This window comes from Alexandromys fortis, unplaced genomic scaffold (assembly GCF_014885135.2).
Source record: "Alexandromys fortis isolate MF-2015 unplaced genomic scaffold, M_Fortis_MF-2015_v1.1 scaffold_170, whole genome shotgun sequence".
NCBI classification, from domain to species: Eukaryota; Metazoa; Chordata; class Mammalia; order Rodentia; family Cricetidae; genus Alexandromys; species Alexandromys fortis.
The window spans coordinates 2,548,812-2,568,400 of record NW_026068084.1 but is presented as its reverse complement, the minus strand read 5'-3'; the positions used below and the strand labels follow the sequence as shown (position 1 = coordinate 2,568,400).

At 42.3% G+C, this 19,589-nt stretch overlaps 1 protein-coding gene across 2 annotated transcripts in view; it reads left to right on the top strand.

Moving 5' to 3' along the window:
- Nucleotides 1-19,589, top strand: part of Prmt3 (protein arginine methyltransferase 3) — a 74,081-nt gene that overhangs the window by 16,505 nt on the left and 37,987 nt on the right. For both annotated transcript variants that reach the window (XM_050122120.1, XM_050122121.1), the window contains 2 exons: nucleotides 1,843-1,964; nucleotides 9,890-9,989. In XM_050122120.1, coding sequence (XP_049978077.1) covers nucleotides 1,843-1,964; nucleotides 9,890-9,989 — 222 coding nt within the window. The remainder of the gene's footprint in view (nucleotides 1-1,842; nucleotides 1,965-9,889; nucleotides 9,990-19,589) is intronic.

Below are 19,589 nucleotides of genomic sequence, written 5' to 3'. Positions count from 1 at the left end.
TTTTCCTGCAAAATTCAAGATGTTATTTTTTTCTGCTGTGTAGTACTCCATTATATAAATGTACCACATTTTTCTTATCCATTCTTCGAGGGGCATTTAGGTTGTTTTCAGTTTCAGGCTTTGACAAACAAAGCTGCTATGAACATAGTTGAGCACATGTCCTTGTGGCACAATTGAGCATCCTTTGGATATATACCCAAAAGTGGTATTACTGGGTCTTGAGGAAGGTTGTTTTGCTAATTTTCTGAGAAATCGCCACACTGACATCCAAAGGAGCTGTACCAGCTTGCATTCCCACCAGCAATGCAGAAGTGTTCCCTTTACCCCACAACCTCTCCAGCATAAGTTGTCATCAGTGTTTTTAATCTTGGCCATTCTTACAGGTGTAAGATGGAATCTCAGAGTTGTTTTGATTTGCATTTCTCTGATGACTAAGGATGTTGAACATTTCCTTAAGTGTCTTTCAGCCATTTTAGATTCCTCTCTTGAGAGTTCTCTGTTTAGGTCTGTACTCCATTTTTTTTTTTTTATTGGATTATGTGATTTTTTTGGTGAGTTTTTTGTATATTTTGGAGATCAGCTCATCCGGTCTGGGTTTGATCCCCGCTCTGGCAAATAGAAGATGAGTTCTTCACTGTGTTCCCCCTGGGTCTTCCCCGGGATGGTATTGGTAGCAGCTGTCCTTCCATCAACAGACTGAGGATCGGTGGCCTCACCTTTGCCAGTGCAGCATGTGATCAAGCGTCTCAGGCCCATTCCAACCTTTTATTCCTAATTTTACAATTGTATTTTAATGAATGTTTAAGGCAATACTATGGGTTCTGTTCCCAATACAGAAATGAACTTCTTTGGGAGCTTTTGCCACACTGTCATGCTAATATATATAGTCACAATGTATACTTGTACTGTGTTTTATTGCTTTTTCTCTGCTTTCCTTTATTTTATTTGGAACTTGACAAGATTGTTTTGTTTGAAATGATATTAAAAGAAAAGTCAGAGATCAGTACCTGGCACCTAAAGTAGATGGGCCCTGGAATGGTACATATTCAGAACAAATTTATAGCATTAGTGGGGGACATCACAATGAAAGATTTATTTTTTTTAAAAGACTTATTTATTTATTTATTATGTATAAAGTATTCTGCCCTCATGAATGCGTGGAAGCCAGAAGAGGGCACCAGATTTCATTACAGATGGTTGTGAACTGCCATATGGTTGCTGGGAATTGAATTTAGGACCTCTGGAAGAACAGCCAGTGCTCTTAACCTCTGAACCATTTTCCCCAGACCACAATGAAAGATTTAAAGCCCAGCAGTTTACCTCCAGATATTTCTCAGGTTAGCATAGAAGGCATTAGATACCACTGTAATATTCTCAAGCAAAATGTGTTTATTAGATTCCCCTCCCAACTCAAGTCCCTTCCCTTCCCTCTGGTCACCTCCCCATGTGTTCTGTGTGCCCCTTTGACTTTGTAACTTTTTAAATTGTATGGGATCTACTTTAGTTCTTTGCTCAAACTTGAAAGGCTTGTTTCTACCCAAATTGAGCCTCAGTTAGACTCTGGCAATAGCAGGGTAAAGCACCTTTATATTGGCCATGGAATTGCTGAGTTTGTGCAAAGTATCTCTTAATTTAGCAAGCATTATTGGCCTAACTGTAGAAGACCATAACCAACTGTACCATTACTAAATAACTCATAATAATTTGTTTCTGTGCAAAAATGCCATATTTAATCAATAAAGTTAAACTTTTTATCAAAAGGTATTCCTATCCCAAAGTACTCTCACATTTTGTACAATTGGAAACATCAGCCTTTTCAATAGTCGCTGCTTTATTTCCCAGGTCGTTCTGGACGTTGGCTGTGGAACTGGGATTCTCTCGATGTTTGCTGCCAAAGCTGGGGCAAAGAAAGTAATTGCAGTTGACCAGTCTGAAATCCTCTATCAGGCTATGGATATCATAAGGTAGGTGTACATTTAACGTTCAATTTACAATTCATTCTGAATTTGAAAACATATACATTGCTTAATTTTTAGTAAATATCTAGTAAAAGATAGTCAAAATATTTGTCTTTTTTGCAAAAGTCCACCAGCACAATAAAACCTTAAGTTGTCTTGAGCTAGGTGTGCTAGCTCTGAGTCATCCTGAGAGTTGTTAGAGAACTGTCTCGTCCTGTTTTCACCCAGAGTACTGATTATAATAGAAAATCAGAAACTCTCATAGGATGATATTAACACAAGACGTTCCAGAACAAATCCGTCAGTGATACTTTCTTTAGGACACAGCAGTTATATTAAAGATGGAGCTTGTGTTTTTATTCTCTGACATCAACCATATTCCTCCTTTATACTAACTCTGGAATGAGTAGAAGTGAGCTGAAGTTGTGGCTGTGTGTATGCCTTTCTGTAGTTTTGTGAGGGTTTTTATTTCTCATTTGTATGATGCACAGTTAAGTATGTCATTGTCATTCTAGGGTTCTGTAGCAGGTATCTCAATCACGTGTGCAAACAAATATGAGAGTCACCATCCCAACAAAAAACTATTTTAGAACAGCTAACAGAAATTCATTGTTGGTGATAAGATTATAGGAAGGCACTTGTCTGGAGTTCCGGTGTGCAAAACCCTGCTCCTTTAAACATCAGCTTAGTCCTGCAGAACTGGACCACTTCTGCTTTCAATTGAATTTTATATTTTATTGAAATGATGGAAAAGGACAGTTTGTTTCCATTCCCAGAGCTTTAGAAACATGTTTGACATGATCATGTTCACATTCATTGTATCCGAACTTCAGTACTCAAGGTATAGTGTTCAAACTTAGAGACATGTTTAAAACATTTATTTATTTATTTATTTATTTATTTATTTATTTATTTAAATTGGGTGTATGAGTGTTGTGCCTGTATGTATATGTGTGTGTGTGTGTGTGTGTGTGCGTGCGTGTGTGTGTGTGTGTGTGTGTGTGTGCGCATTGTGCATGCCTGGTGCCTGCAGAAGCCAGACAGGGCATTGAAGCCCTAGAACTGTAGTTACGGACAGTTGTGAGCCACTGTTTGCTGAGAACTAAACCCATATCCTCTAGAAGAGCAGCCAGTGCTCTTACCTACTGAGCCCTAATTTTTATGTACATGTTCAGGTTTCAGTTCCATGATGAGCTCACTGTTTCAGAGGTCATGGCTCAGGGTCAGCTGGATTTGTGTTACCCTGGAGTTGAGGCAGAATACTTTGTACTTTGGCAGAAGGGTGTAGAAGAAAACTCACTTGATGGTGTGGGTCAGGGGAGATCCAGGGGGCAAGATCTGTTCTTCAGGGTGTAACCTATTTCTCCCAGCTAGTCCCGGCTTTGTTCCATGTCCCTGTGACATCATGCAGTGGACTTAGCCATTTTTGAAGGCTGTGCCTTCATTCCCCAAAGCCCCAGCAGCTGGCAACACAGCCTTGACACCGCAGCGGAAAGGAAGGTGTCGGTGATATCTGGGGGCAGTTCTTTTTAGTCCCTTTTGCTTTGTGGTCATCTCAGAACTCCATTGTGACCTGTCACTCATGGAGGGTCCGGTGACAGTGAAGTCTCAAGGAGCAGGCAGTAGGTTTTAGAGTGTAGTGCCCTGCCCCTGCACATGCTTCTCTTGCATCTGTGTAGTGGGAGCTGAGGCCGAGGAGGTAACTTCCCACCAGTTCTTAGTGCTGCGGCAGGCCACTGCCTCTGCCTGCCTGCTGAACGAATACCTTGTCACACTGGGATTTCTGTGTGTTTTTTCTGGATGGGAATGTTCAGAGGCAATAGTTATATCCTAATACCAATGTGTATGTAGTCTTTATCTCACTGCGCTAGGTGGGCTGGCTTGACTTGCGTTGTGAGCATTGTTCTGCTAGTCCTTCGTGCCACAGAGAGGGAAACAGGCATGTTTTGCTAAAACTTACATTTTAATTTTCTTGAAACTGTCAGCTACTAAAGCCACTGTTTGAGCCGTACATGACACATGAGTCCGAGTACCCGCTGCAGGGTTCTGAGTATGTTCTGTGTATCGCAGCCCTGTCCTGTTACTTTCCTGTTCATTTGTTTTTGTGGGAGAATTCTAACATAATCTCATGCACCATATCAGTAAATGGATCATCAATCCTGTATTTGATTCTTAGTTCAAATTTGTTTCTAATAACTTATTAAATACAGTGCTCAAATTGTAGGTTCTCCCACTTACTAATAAACTGCTAACATTTCTTTTAGTGAAATAATTTTAGTTATTTAGTTTAAATCGGTGTATCAAAGTTTAAAAATAGTTCAGTCAGCTATTCTGAGGTTGCCTGTAGGAGAAAATGTACTTAGGATTGCAGAGGTGTTAATGCTGACAAATAAAACTGAAGCATGGAAGAGAACTGAATTGCTTTTCTGCTATTATGTTTTTAACTGTGCAGAGAGTAATCATTTCAGAAACATAAACTTACATGAGGATAGCAAAGCTATTCCACCGGCAGACAGTCGCATGCTGTGTTCACTCTCACGTCTCTGCTGGATATATTTTGCCATTTCTCTGGTTCTCCCCAGCTCAGCCATGGACAGCTAACTTATCATTCAGATTTTGATGTAGCTGGAGAGGTTTCATGGGAAAGCTGATCTAGCTCATGCTCACATTGCGGTACTTTCAGCCCCAGTGTGAAGTGGAAGGTGCAGTCTTTCATGTGGCCACTGTCTAATGTATTAAGCATGCTAAGAAAAGCCTGGTGAGGTGTATAGCTCAGCACCGAGCATCTGTCTAGCATATGTGAGGCCTGGGCCTGACCCCAACACCACACACAGAATAAAAACAATAACCAAAGCCAGTTTTGACCTGCTGTCCCTCCTGTTTACATAAGCATTTTCTAGAATCTCTCATCTTTTCATCCCTAACCACATACAAAACAAGATTATGGTGGACATTTAGCAACACTTTGACTAGAACTGACACAGGCTTCCTGAAATGCCAGCTCCTCTAGTCTGATGGGCACCTGTCTGGTGAGTGAGTAGTGAATGAACTTTCAACATCTAGGACATCAGCAGTCAGGTTGCCCTCCTAGGGCGTGGAGCCTCCTCGCCTGCTTGAATTTGATGATTGTTTTCATTGCTGTTTGTACTGTGGGAGAGATTGAGTTACTGTATCATGATTTGTGTAATTCCACAGCCGTGTGCCAATGGATGCATGGGGAGTGGAAAACCCAAGCAGTAGCCTTGTCCTGGGTCTACTTCTGAGATGTGTATCCTCCTCCCCTTTTGTTTATCGACCGGGTGTATTTGTTCTTAATGGATTATGTACCTGTGGCTAAAGGAGCTGGGGTAGGTCTGGCATGTGAGGGGTGGAGAAGGTGTCCTGGTCAGGGCAATAGTTATAGCCATGTTTCATCCCCTTTGGCACACCCACCTCGTGGACCTCTAATCCCCCTTTGGGGTGTGTGCTGTGAAGAATGAAGAATGGCTTTATTCAGTTTGCTGTGCACTTGAGTGCTGGGTCCTGCACAGGTTTGCCGATCTGATTTTTTTTCTCCCCCACAAAATTGCTAGAATCTTTTGTTTTCTGATACCCTCTTATAAAACGTGCTTTTATTATTACATTTTTAATTGTCATTTCAATATGTTTGGGCAACAAAAGATGAAGAAATCTGTGGTTTTGGCTCACTGAGTTGAAGGCTCACGGTGCTGCACCTATTGGAGTATTCTCGTCTCCTGTCACTTACTTTCAACTTTTGTGACACACCTGTGTACTTTTCTCTGAATTTTAGGACCATCTGTCACCACTTTTAAATGTCACTCACTTGATGCTCTGTGCTTTCTACTTGTGTATTTTCTCGTTTCTTAAAATGCTAACCGTGTCTGTATATCTGAATCACTGGGCAAAAGTGGATTGCAAGCTTAATCATGCACTCTTACTCTAAAGATACATGAATGGTTCTTCATCAACTTTAAGAAAATCTGACTCCATCAGCCTCACCTTTCAACTCTTGGTGTGACCTCTGCCTCTTCCATATAGTTCACTGACAGCTCTCTTCTCCGGGGGCCTCTCCCTACTAGTACCAGCTCCAGAGATCCCGCAGCACACATGCTGCTCACTGTCCTCTCTCCATATTTTAACAAAGCAGGCAAGATTGCTGCTCTGAAGACAGGAAATAAACAGAGAGGGTTTTGCTCTAGTTTCAGTTTCCATACTGAATCAAATTCATAATTCAGTGTTTATTGGATTAATTGAGAACTGCTTAAAGGGTTCTTTAAAAAAAAAAACAGGGAAGTATTACCACAGATTGAAGCTTTACTAGTTTTACAGTAAGTAGATTTTGTTAAAGAGATTCATTTAGAATGCTTTTAGACTCAAAGTAAGTCATAGACCGCACTTGGGTTTCTAAGTTCAGTCTGTAGGCCTTTCCTGAGTGGGAGACGTCAGCTGGTGCTGAAAACTGTGTAGAGCAATCTAAACCCATGTTCCTGGGGATGGGGGGACTTTGTCTCTTCTGTGTAGCCTGAATCATGTTCTCTCTCCTCTCCATGTCTGTATCTGAGCTGTGATTGCTGATGCTAGCAGCATTGCAGGATCGTAAATGGCCTGAAGAGACAACTGGTCACAGAGCAGGCCTGGTCTCCACACAGCCATCCCAAGATGTGTCTGCCTGGGTGGATGGCGTACTGCTCCTTTGAGAAGCATGCAGTGTTTTAGGAAATAGCAAACAACTCTAATATTTTCTAAGTATTCCTTTGAAAAATTCAAAACTTAGAATTTTTTCTTTTGTTTTTGCATTAAATACAGCATAGGTATAGACATAGAGAAGCATGAGTGAGCAGGAAAATTCATAAGTTCACAGAACAGAGGAAACTAAACCCACAGTAAGCATCATCTCCTCTTCCAAATCCGCCTTATCCTCTGCCCTTCCCAGTCAGACAGGCTTCCCTGACCGCTCTCCTGCATCCTCTCACACATGTGTCCTCACATGTGGCTGGGATATAAACCCACAGAGTGAGTCACCAGGATAGGTGCACCTGCCAACTCACGGGCTTCCAAAGTGGTTGTGCCAGGCTGTTTTGGCATCAGTCATATGTAACCTGTCTCATTTGAAGTATCTGCAGGGTTTGTTAATAAGTGTTGTATGTGCCCATGGAATTCCCCTTGACACCCCTCCCTCCCCCGTTTTTGTTTGTTTTTCAAGATAGGGTTTCTCTGTGTAGCCTTGGCTATTCTGGAATTTGCTCTATGGACCAGGCTGGCCATGAACTCAGAGATCTGCCTGCCTGCCTGCCTGCCTGCCTCTGCCTCCCAAGTGCTGGGATTAAAGGTGTGCGCCACACCACACAGCAATACCCTTGCTCCTGGTTTTTTTTTTTTTTTTTTTTTTTTTAAAGCCATCTAAACTGTCCCTCTTGGTGAGTTATTTATTGCTTTGCCCATTCTTTCTTTTCTTCCATAATTTTTTTTTTAAAGATAGACTTGATATTACAGTCTGAATTTAAGTGTAGGAGAGCAGGGGCCTCCAGAGAACCTAACTTGTAAGTGGGAAGCCCTCTTATCCCCACACCTACCCACAGGCCCACTTACTGAAAGAAGCCAGGTAGGAAGCATGTGTTTCATATGATTCCCTTAGCAGCAGTCTGCAGACTAAAATTATCACAAGCGGTGAAAGAAACAAAACTACAGGAGTTCAAGGCCAGACTCGGCTATATAGTGAGTTCAAGATGGTCTCAGTGAGGGAGGCGCATGGCAGGAGAGGGTAAATAATTTTCTGAGACTGAGCAACCATAGCCTTTCATGTATTGCTGATCATGGTCACCCATGATAAGTGCTTCAGCAAACTGTACTTTACAATGAATGCTTTAATGTTCAGTAATGCCCTGATGTTAGGGCAAGTCTCTTTGATGCAGGAAAAACTCCCATGTAATTAAATTGTATGGTCTCTAACTGAGAACGTGGTTTAATTAGGTAGCAACTTAATCTTCAGCTTGCTTCCTCAGGTGGTCATTTTAATTCTGTCATCTTAGATTGCAGAAAAGAGGGGTTGAAAAATATATCTCTGTCATCAAGTATGTAATAATGTGAGTATCTTTGGGCAAGGTTACAAGAAGTTTTCTTTTTTCCTCTGGTGGCCTTGATTTTGTTTGGTTAATTTTGTTTATTTGGTGTTTTGTAGCCCAAGTCAATCTTGAACTTGGGCAATCCTCCTGTCTCAGCCTCTTAAGTATTGTGATAACAAAAGCGTACCACCATGCCTGCTCTAAAAGTAGTCCTCAGTTCCTCTGCACAGGAATGACTTTAATGTTCTGTGTCGTGTTTGAGGTGTCTATGGTGTTTACAAATGCATAGTCCGTGCCAGGTGCTAGCCTTGTCTCTTACCCTGAGTTACACTAGGCTGGGTAGGTTAGCAGGTTTCCTGAGAGTGGGCAACTGTCAATAGCTGGAAGGTGTTGTAGGCCCTGGCTTCCAGCCCCCTCACTGCTGTCTCTCACTGTTCTGGGAAACCTTGCCTTTGCTGTCCTTGCTGCTGTTTCCACACTTACTCGTTGTTTGCTCTTTGTTCTTACAGATACCGTGACTGCATAGAGGAGAGTATTTTTCATAAATGCAGGTTTCTTTTCAGGCTGAAGTATTGTTGCGAGTTCATGTTATTGCCTTGTTAATCGGAGAGGTTTTGAGCACTCATCAGTTGACTCTTCTACTGCACAGGCAAAGGGATTTAAGCATCACTTTGTTCAACAAATAGTGTGAACATTATGGAAAATAATCATTTAACCAGCTTTTAGAGTCTGTTTAGCAAACTAGTACATGGGTCGGCAAGAACTTTCTGAATAGAATTTGAGTGGCCTGAGCTAGTCTCTGATGTCAGCAGACTGGACTATGTGAAATTAAAAAACGTTTGCATAGCAAAGGAAACTGTCAGCTGAACACAGACAGCCCCAGCATGGGAGACAAGCCTTGCTAGCTATACTTCAGGCAGGGCTAATGCCCAGAATTTACAAAGAACTGCAGAAACTAACACCAAAGCATAAATCTTCCAGCCAACAAATGGGCTGCTGAAACAAACACTTCTCAGAAGAAGAAGCACAACTGGCTAGTGATTACTTTAAAAATTATCTCTATCCCCAGGCATCAGAGGAATGCAAATTAAAACTACTTTTTGATACTACCTCACCCTAGTCAGACTCAATAAGTCTGACAGCAAATATTAGAGAAGATGTGGGGGAAGAGAATCCCTTGTTCATTGCTGTACAGATTAGTGCAGCCATTAAGAAAATCAGTTTGGAGGGACCTCAGAAACCTAAAGTAGAACGACTGTGTGACCCAGCCATTCTTCCCCATGCATTTACCACAGAGGTATTTGCACATCCATGCTTATTGCTGCTCTGTCATCTGGCTGCAAGGAAATGGAACAGCAGATGAATGGAGAATGAAATGTAGTATATGTACGAAATGAAATATTATTATTCAGCTATAAATAAAAATTAAATCATAAAATTTACAGGAAAATGGATAGAAAACATAATATTAAGCTTGGTTTTCCAAATTCAGAAAACACCTCATGTTCTTTTTCATCTGCAGATCTTAGCCTATAATGTATAGTGTATATATGTAAACAGGTTTAAGTGTGAATGATATAGTATACCATTACAAAGGAAACCAAGAGAAGCTAATATTAGGTGATAAGGAAAGAGAATTCGGGCAAGAGGATATGAGTCATGGAAAAGTATATTATGCTTCCTGACTTTAGAATGGTCATGCTAACTGCAGAAGTTCACTGAGATCCGTAGTTTGAGACTGGACAAGTGTTGAAGTGGCTACAATAATCTAGCTGTGCAATGCCTTATTTGATTAAAATGTGGTGATTTTTTTATATGGTTTGTAAGCAAAATATTTAATAGTCTGATTTAATTCATTATAACTTTCAGACTAAATAAACTTGAAGATACCATTATACTCATTAAAGGAAAGATTGAAGAAGTGAGTCTCCCTGTAGAAAAGGTGGATGTTATTATATCAGAGTGGATGGTAAGTAAATTTTAAAAGTTGTTTTTTTTTTCTCTGCAATGAACATGGTAGCAGTTTTTACTCCTTATATTTGATAAATGACAATGGTGGCAGGTGTTTTAGATAGTTCTGACTTTGTGGCTTCTGCCAACTAGCAGATGAATTCTTCTGTTTTTAGGTTTGTAGGGCCAACTAGGCTTGTGCCTTCCAAGTTTCTCCATCTTACTCTGTCCTCTCTGGCCCACTGCGCTGTGCCATCAGTGTCCTTTTGTGCACTGAGGGACTCATTGACTTGGTTCCATAGTCTTCTAGATTGTGTTGAAACCTTGCGTCAAGGTAGACTGACTATTTAAGTATGTAATGAGACCATGGTATTCAGTCAGATTTCCTATGTGGAAATTTGAAGGTTTTAAAAAAGTTCTGTAGATAAACTATATTGTCATGTAGTAAGTTTATTAAAACAGTTTAAGCTGCAGTTTTCTATCTTTTTTAATGGACATTGTTACAATCCATAAAATAGCAGTTACTTTTGGGAGCTTTCCAAGTGTTAGGGTTTAATCGTCACTGTCTAGTTCAGAGTGTCACCTGGGTGTGGACAGCATAGCTTTAAGTTTTATTTTATTATTTTATTTTCTTCTTTATTGCAAGTGGGTTTTCAGGACATAGTTCAGCCTGGTGTATCATTCCAAGAGGCATGTCCAGCAGCCCTCTGGTCTCTCTGTGCTGTTGGGTGTTGTGATTCATTTTAGCTGGCCTGCCAGCTGCCACCATGAGAATGGGAGCTCTTTCTTCATCTCCTCTGCTTTAATGGCTAGAAACTCAGATTTGTATTATTATTGTGAAATTTTTAAATAATGTAAAATTATGAGAGTTAAACAAATACCCCTTTGTTTGCCACAGTGTTTGAGCCAGTGGCTCAAGATAAGGGAAGATAAGAGGACTCTCACTTCTGGGAAAGGCTTTACTTGGCCTGTCTGCTAAGTGCCTCTGCTCTGCCGTCTGCTCCTTAAGACACATGCAGTCTGTTCCTGTGCAACCTCTTTTTTGTTTTATTGTAACCCATTTTTATAAATTTTATTGAGATTATAATATACTTATATAATTTCCCCCTTCCCTTATCTCTCCAGCCCCTCGTGTGTGTGTGGGGGGGGTGTATATGGCTGCGGTTGTGTGTTCCTAGATACATACTATGCTTGGTCCATTTAATGTTGTCTGTGTGCATATGTTTTCAGGGCTGACCACATGGTGACCTTTTTGTACTTTAGTTGAAGCTTCTGTCAGAGCCATCACAGGTTATGTTGTTACAGACCGTTGTTATTAAACCTCTTTTCTCCAGAGAGCTATAGTTCACTTGGTACTGGCAGATTCCACCACAAGTCTCAGTGTAATTAGATGATGATGGGCTCTCTTCACAAGGGAACTTTTCCTGACAGAAGCTCACTGGCCCTGACAGCTGTATGTGAGTTTCTATGTAAGTGCGAAGGCAGATGGTGTGTGGCAGGCTGAGGATGTTTCTGGGAGTCAGACTGCGTGAGCTCCAACCTTGCTTCATTTCCTCTGGGCATGTGTGGAGCCTCTCTGCCTTGGCTTCCTGCTCCATAAAATGAAGAGACAGTAGCCCTCACTTCATGGCTTTTGTGAGGATCAGATGATGGCTCTGATGCAGTCTAACCCTCAGGAACAGCTGCTCGGTTTCGGACAGTAGCGCAAGCGCGGGAGTGGGCTGCTCGACTGGGCCCTGAAGCATAGACTGGCTGAGTAGCTGCCCAGATGGCTCCCCTGGACAGCAGAGACTGTGCCAGGATCATCCTGTGCTCCCTCCTTTCAGACATGACGTTTAGAGTCAGCCTGGGTTTGTCTGTGCTTACCGACCCTTCTGTTCTGGAGAACAGCTGCAACCTTGACTCCCTGGATGAGGAGGACAGTGGCGCACAGTGACTCCCCGGATGAGGAGGACAGTGACGTGCACACAGTGACTCCCTGGATGAGGAGGACAGGACAGTGGCGCACACAGTGACTCCCTGGAGGAGGAGGAGGAGGACAGTGGAGCGCACACAGTGTTTCCCGTCTTCATGGCTCCTGTGGATCTTGTGGATGTTACACTGCGGTTTTAGTGTTTGGTTCTTAATCACTGTTGACTTTTTCTAGCAAAGCTGTGTTCAGAATGTTGGCATCAGACTGTGGCCTCGCTGTCCTTCACTTTTCGTCCATCTCGTCAACACAACTACACTCCCAAGTTCTCTTTCATGTGCTCTTGAGTCCTGTATCCCTGATTTAGTGGCTGTGACTGTCTGCTTCTTGCCTTAGTTGCTAGACAGTTTCTTGGACCATGCTGTTTCCCACAGAAACTTCCCGATGTCTTGGAGAGAATTGGTTTCAGTCCAATTTCTTTCCCCTGCAGGTATTTTGTTTTCATGTCAGAATGGCTGACGTTCTTAGATCTGTGTCTGAATGTGGCGAGCCTGTGTCTAGTGTCCCTGGAGGCCATGTTCATGGGGCTGCAGGTGTCTGAGTCTTCATCTTAGAACATGTCTTCGATACGTCTGCTCTGTTCCAGCCTCTGCTTCAGGACCTCACAGATTGACGGTCTGCTCTCCCAATAGTATTTTTTTTTTTCAGTCTGCAGTCCTTGCCCTGGGTTAGATTTTCCTCAAGTCCTTCCTGACTGTTGGTGCTTTTTTTCCCTTTGTAATGATTGCAAGTCTTTTCTTCAGTTCACTCCCTGCTTTTCAGCATCTCCTCTTGTTGCTTCACTTTCTCATCTTTGAATTCCACTCCTGTTTTATGCTGAGTAATGCCCATGTGTTCCGTAAGTTGTGCTTCTTACCAGGCTGGAATGCACATCTTTTTGCACCTTACCCTCTCGCATTTATTGTGTGGAATGATGGGGAGGAGCTGCCGTGGAGTGTTGGGTAGCTGCTGTGCCTTGCTTTGTTTTTCTTCCTGCACACACATGGACTCTGAGCAGATTTGCCAGGTATTAGCACTCATAGTGTGTTGTGTTGCTTAGAGGTGGTAATAATGGCCCTTCAGGGCCTACTGCTGCCCTAAGATGATTTGGCCCTGCAGTGTTCCAGCCTTCCCCCCTCGAGTTCAGCCAGTCAGCCTTTATAGATGCAGCTTCTGGGGAACGTTCACTCATGCAGTGGAACAAAGCCCCCTGTCAACTTGAAACACAGGAAGTACACTAGGAATTTACCTTTATTGACTTTGGCAGGATTTTAGATTACTGGCTTTGCCTCAGTTCTTCGAGCCACATCAAGCATTAATTAAATTAAGGCTTTGCATTTCCCTGAAGCAGATTTGTGCTTCAGAATTCTTTGGAGTGGCGTGGAGTGAGGAGGAAGTGTTTGGCCACCCAGTACCAAGCTGTTTGGGTGGGCTACTGAATTCACTGTGTTTGGCCATTCTTGTTATATGGGCCAGTTCCTTGCAGTCCTCACCTGAGCTGCGCCCCATACTTCTTCTGCACGTTTAGTAAATGCCGTTAGGACAGAATCTTACCAATTCATCTAACAAAGGATGGTCTTTTCTTACTACATATTTGTTGTATTTGGAAGATTTAAGTCTTGTTCTTGTAATTCTCTAATCATACTGCTATATTCCCTATAGCATTGAAATTGTGTGTGCGTGCAGTGTGTGTGTTATGTATCACAGTTAGTGTTCGTGGTATTATAGCAAAGTACTTAAGGCTGGGTAATTTATAGATATAGATGATAGAAATTTCCAAAAACTGAAGAGTTTGCAAAGCTATAAGTCCAAAGTCAGAACCTGTGTCTGGTCAGGGTCTGGTGTCAGCTGTCAAGATAGTACTGTGTACTCTAGTGGAGTGGACACTGTCCTGCCATAGACAGGACAGAAGGGGACAAGCCCACCACCTCAAGTGTGAGCCGCTTCCTCCTCATGGCTCAATTACTTTGTAAAAGTCCCCAGTTGTATTATTTTGAGACGGGATCTTCCAGACTGACCTCACATGGCAGCGTACAGCTCTGGCTGGCTCTGAATTGCTTCAGTCTCCTGTGTGCTGGAAGGCAAGGCGTGCTCCATCATGTCTAGTTTCCCTTCCACCTCCCATTCTATAGTCAATTTTTAGTTAGCATACAGAATGAAGGGCTTTATTATAATGTTTTCACATATGTGTCTCACTGTAAGTTGCTCATAATCCCCCACTGGCTCGCCTTCCCCTTTCCTTCTGGTCTCTTGCCTCTTACACGGCCCCCTCTGCTTTCATGTCATTCGTATATATAAATGTGTGTGAGAATCAAGTTTACTTCACATCAGAGAAAACACAATTCTTGCTTGTCCTTGTACGTGACACTCTTAGTCTCCCTTTTTTTAGGCTCTTTTATAGTCCCTCATCCGTTTTCTTGTCCTTTGTATGAATTTTTTTTTTTTTTTGGATTTTTCGAGACAGGGTTTCTCTGTAGCTTTTTGGTTCCTGTCCTGGAGCTAGCTCTTGTAGACCAGGCTGACCTCGAACTCACAGAGATCCGCCTGCCTGCGTCTGCCTCCCGAGTGCTGGGATTAAAGGCGTGCGTCACTGCTGCCCAGCGTGTATGAATTTTTTAAATACAAAGTATGCATATGAGAGGACAATATGTTTGCCTTTATTTTACTTTATACAGTACATTGTTGGTTCAGTTTTAATATATGAATTTAGGGAGACATACTGGGGCATAGCACACTCCGCTGTGTCTCTTTAATATGATTGTCTTTCCTAAAGGTGCCAGCTAATGCTTTGGTTGTTCTCGTAAGAGTGGACTACCTTCTTATAATTAATGATTCCCCTGATTTGATGTGGGGACTCTTGCTCTAGAAATACATTGCATCCTTCAGTCATGAGAGCTAACTGAGCCTGGAATAAGGGTGTATGTGTTCTGAGATCTTGAGATGCTGCTGCTGTTCTTTTTCCAATTTTCCTAAAACTGCCACAGTGCAAGGGGAAGGGTCTTGTACTGATCAGGTCAGAGTGCCATCTAGTGGAAGAAAGGTTTTTAAACTTTAGCGTTTTCCAGACTGAAAGGAGCAAGTCCATGGCACTAGAGAGTAAGCACCTTGTGGTCAGGGTCAGCGGGCCGAGCATGGTGTTGCAAGACAGTGGCCAGCACATACTGGATGCCTAGCAGGAGCAGCCTCTGTGAGGCTCATGTTCACTCTTCCCCACACAGAAGGCAGTAATCAGGTGAAGTACTAGGAAGCAGGAGCTCCTTTGCCGAATGTTTATTGTACACATATGCAATTTTACTATCTTTTGACTGCACACTAATATAAAAATACTAAAAAATGTATCCTTCACCTTTCCCCTGTCACTCAGGACCCATCTCCCTCTTCCACCAGAATCTGTGATTGCCCTTAAGTGTGTGCATTTCCAGCCCACAGCATGCTCATTCCTTAGCACCCTATCTGTGGCAGAATAAAAAGTGCAGATTCTAGTCCCACACTTAGGTTCATGGACACTTAAGTTACTGAACTTTTTTTTAGTATTTATATTAGAATGTCATATATTTCTGCCATTTCACATTTTATTTTGCTTTTGTTCTTGTGGCAATTGAACCCGGCATCTTGTCCATACTAGGCAAGTCCTTTGCCTCTGAACCACACCCCCCAAGTCCTTCCCTTTAAACTGTTTTTCTGTATTTAAGTGGATTTTTCACAATAGTCCCTAACATAAAATACCCAGGTTACACTTTGTCAGCTTTATGTTTAAAATCCATCTGGTGTTTGCCCAGCAGTGGCATAACTGGATTGATCACCTTGTGGGTATGGTTTAGTTTTTTGAGGCCCTCTGTACTGATTTCCATAACAACTACACTAGCTCACACTCACACTCTTTGAGTAAATGTGCCCTGTGTCTCTTTCTGTGTCTTTCGATGAAGTCTGACTTTTGATGTCAAAGTCCTTGGTCTTTTCCCCAAGGTGAAAAAATTTTTTTATAAACTTTATTCCTTTCCCTCTTACACTTAATCTTGAATCCACTCTTGGGCTTTCTGCCATGTAGTTTGATGATGCTGACTGCACTGTTGAATTCTGTATAGACACATTAGATCCTATAGGTGTGTTATGGGTTAGGTCTTGTAGTCTTGTATTGGGTACAAGCAATATTTTCCCCTCTAAGTTATTTCAGATGACTGTTTGTCAACAGTCTTTCCCAGAGTAACTTTATTTTCCACTACCTCTTAATTTGGCTTTTGCCTCAGGGTGTTTTAGTCATTTGATTAGGAAAGAGTCTGGTGCTGAAAGTATCTGCCTTTATTTAATCACCAGTGAGCCTGTTGCAGGAAGATGTGAGCATGTTAGGAGTAGGCTCCTGTTTCCACAAGTGTGAGTCTGCATCTCTGTGTTCCATGTGTTCTTTTGAAGGACAAATGCAGCGTTAAATTTTATAAAGTAAATGTCAGTCTTGAAAGAAGAATGCCCCATGAGCATCATAGGAGGCAATATCAGGTATAATCCTTCCAGATGGTGCCCTACAGGTGAGGCAGCAGCCTGTGAAATTGTACTCTGAATTGCACCACAGATGATTGGGGCATTCGGAGCAAAGCTTTCTGTTATGGGTAATAAATGACTTGGTTCAGCACCAGGGACAGTTCCCAGAAGTTAAAGCTGGTTACATTCACAGCCTTTAGCAGAGTGAAGTTGAGAGGAAGGACAGTAGCTGCTAACAGCTCACACACCACCATCAGCTACTCACTTCTTATTCCTCTCTCATATATCACATCCTGACTTCTGTTTCCCCTCCCTCCTTTCACCCCAGTCCCCTCCCCCCTGGATCCCCTCCGATTGCCTTCAGAAAGGGGCAGGCCTCCCAGGGATATCAACCAAGAGCACTAAGCTACACAACCATAATATATTTAAATAGAGGACCTAGCTAAGATCCATACAGGCTCCCTGTATTGTTGGTTCAGTCTTTGAGAGCCCCCATGAGCCCTGGTTAGTCATCCACTCACTTTTAATGAGGTCTGTTAGTTAATTTTTATCAGTGTCATGCATTAATTCTACATATAATTGACATGTCATCTAATCTTTCACACCATTGTTTCAGTTGCTCACTAAGAAGCCACTCTGAAGTATTCTAATTCACATAGTTTAAAATTCTGATCCTATTTGACGTGTTCTGTGGGCAGTTTTTCATTTCAGAATACCTGAGTCCTTCAGTTCCCATGTCATCTTAATACAAATATGTAATCTTCCAGTCAAGCAAATCAGATGGAAATTGAGACCACGGCTTCTGTCATCAGACCAGGGTCATCAGTCTGAGTTCACTCACTGTTTTGTGACTAGATTTCCTTTCTAGGTCTGAAGCTGTTATCCTTTCTTTGCCTCAGTTTTTTCAGTAGGTGATGGCAGTGACAAACGCACTCTGAGATAACTAAATGGCATGTTCTCCAGAAAGCTCAGCCAGCACCGCTCTTAGTACTCAGCAGTTCCAGTTTTAAAGCAGAAGCTCACTTTAGATAGGCCATGTTATTTTGTACCATTTTAAAGGCAAGGCTCCTTCGCTGTAGCGGTGTAGACACTCATGCAGTGGATGCTATTGCTCATGCAGAGCTTCCTGCTCCACACAGTGTGGACCATGTGCTTGCACTTCTTGAAGCCTACGTTGTGGGGCCATTTATGATTGGCTGAGAAGAAACAGTCAAGGACATAGATATGGAATGAGCGTCAAAGAAAAGAGCATACCTAGTGACTTTGGAAAAATTCACTTAAATGGATTAACAATTGAGCTATTACCTGAATAGCAGGATAAGCAGTTACTTGTGAATTTCAGCTCTGAGTCTTCAGTGGTGTAACAGAGTACCCACTGTGACATGTATGATTTGTTGTTTGAGGAAATGTTTTCCCACTGACTGGCTGCTTCCTCTAGTTTTTGTTTGTTTGTTGGTGGGTTTGTATGTGTCTATGTGTGTGTGATGTCTCTTTTTGTATTCCTGGCTCCTCCCCTTTTGTTTGTTTGTTGGTGGTTTTGTGGGGGGGCGGTGTCTCTTTATGTATTCCTGGCTGTCCTGGAGTTTGCTATGTAGACCAGAATGGCCTCAAACTTACAGAGATCCTCCTGGGTGCTAGAATTAAAGGTGCACTCCACCACACCTAGCCAACTTCTCTATTCTTTAACTTAGGGTTTACCAAGGACTTTGCCATAATGAAAGCTTATATGGGAGCAGAATCTTGCATTAGAAAGGAAATCTTGATCGGAGAGAGCCATGAACAGAGGGAGAGGAGGTAGAAATGGGAAGAACAGACTTCTGTAGCTCTTACTTTCTGTCCCTTTAGCCCTGATCAAAGCCCATCACCACTGAGTCTGTGTTAGACATGTTGGTCTTCACGGGTGCCAGGTGCTATGCCTAACTCTGCATATGAACAATGGAATTCTTCTTTGCTTTTGGAATTCTCTGGCCAGTAACAGCTGGGCAGAAACTGGGGAGCAGAGATCTGGCAGCTATGGAGGGTGTCTGTGCATGAGTGGTTACATCCCTTGGTCACTCTACAGGAGATCCTCAGAGTTGATACTGGAACTGATTTGGATAGTTTGAGCAAATAGTTAAAATTGTATTTCTTTAGTTATAAATTATAAAGACATTTTGAGAAATTTTATATTTTCTCATCTAGTTTGATTAAATGAATAATTAAAGAAAAATGTATTGAGGGTATTAGCTAGTTTTATGTCAACTTGACACGGGTTAGAGCCCTTTTAAAAGAAGGCACCTAAATTGAGAAAATGACCCACCAATATTAGCCTGTGAGGCATTTTCTTAATTGATGATGGTTGATGTGGGAGGACCTAGCCCATTGTGAGTAGTGTTACCCAAAGGCAGGTAGGTGGTTCAGAGTTGTATGAGAAAACTGGCTTCGTATAAGGGTGTTTTGCCTGAATGTATGTGTTGACTTTCCTCCACCTGTGTGGATCTGAGGACCTGAAAGAATGGGCGGACTACAGTTAACTCTAGACAGCCTTACTCCAGTCCCAGTGTACTTTATACACAAATGTAACAAAGGAAGCCATGATCCAAAGGAGGCTGTGTGAGTTCAGAAAAACATGTAAATAAGTATCAACTAAAAGCACATACTCAATAGAGTAGCCCTTTCCCAGAACTTTCTCAGGACAGACCAATTTTAACAAAATTACCTGGCATATGCCATGGATTATATGTGGGAAAGACTGAAAACTAGGCAGAAGACCATAAGAGACTCCCGGGTATGCTGACTAGATTGGGGGTCTATAGCTGATCTAACATCCAATGAGGATTAACATGGTTTATAGATTGAATGTAAATGTTTGACATAGAAGACATGAAATCACGTCCAGGAACAACATGCTCCTGAGGTAAAGGCCCTGCGCCTTTCTCCCTGGAGCCTCCTTCACAGTTCCCCAAGGCCTTGTTCACCATGGTCATTCTTTTGACCATTTTCCAACCGTATGTCTGTGTTCCACATGTGTGACTCATGCCAGGAGAGGGCACTGGAGCCCCCTGAAGCCAGAGTTAGAAATGGTGTGAGCCACCGTATGGGTGCTGGGACCCAGGCCACTCCTCCAGAAGTAGCCAGTGCTCCTCACTGTTGAGCCATCTCTCCAAGCTCCAGGCCCTCAGTTCTCTTTTTCTTTCTTTCTTTCTTTCTTTCTTT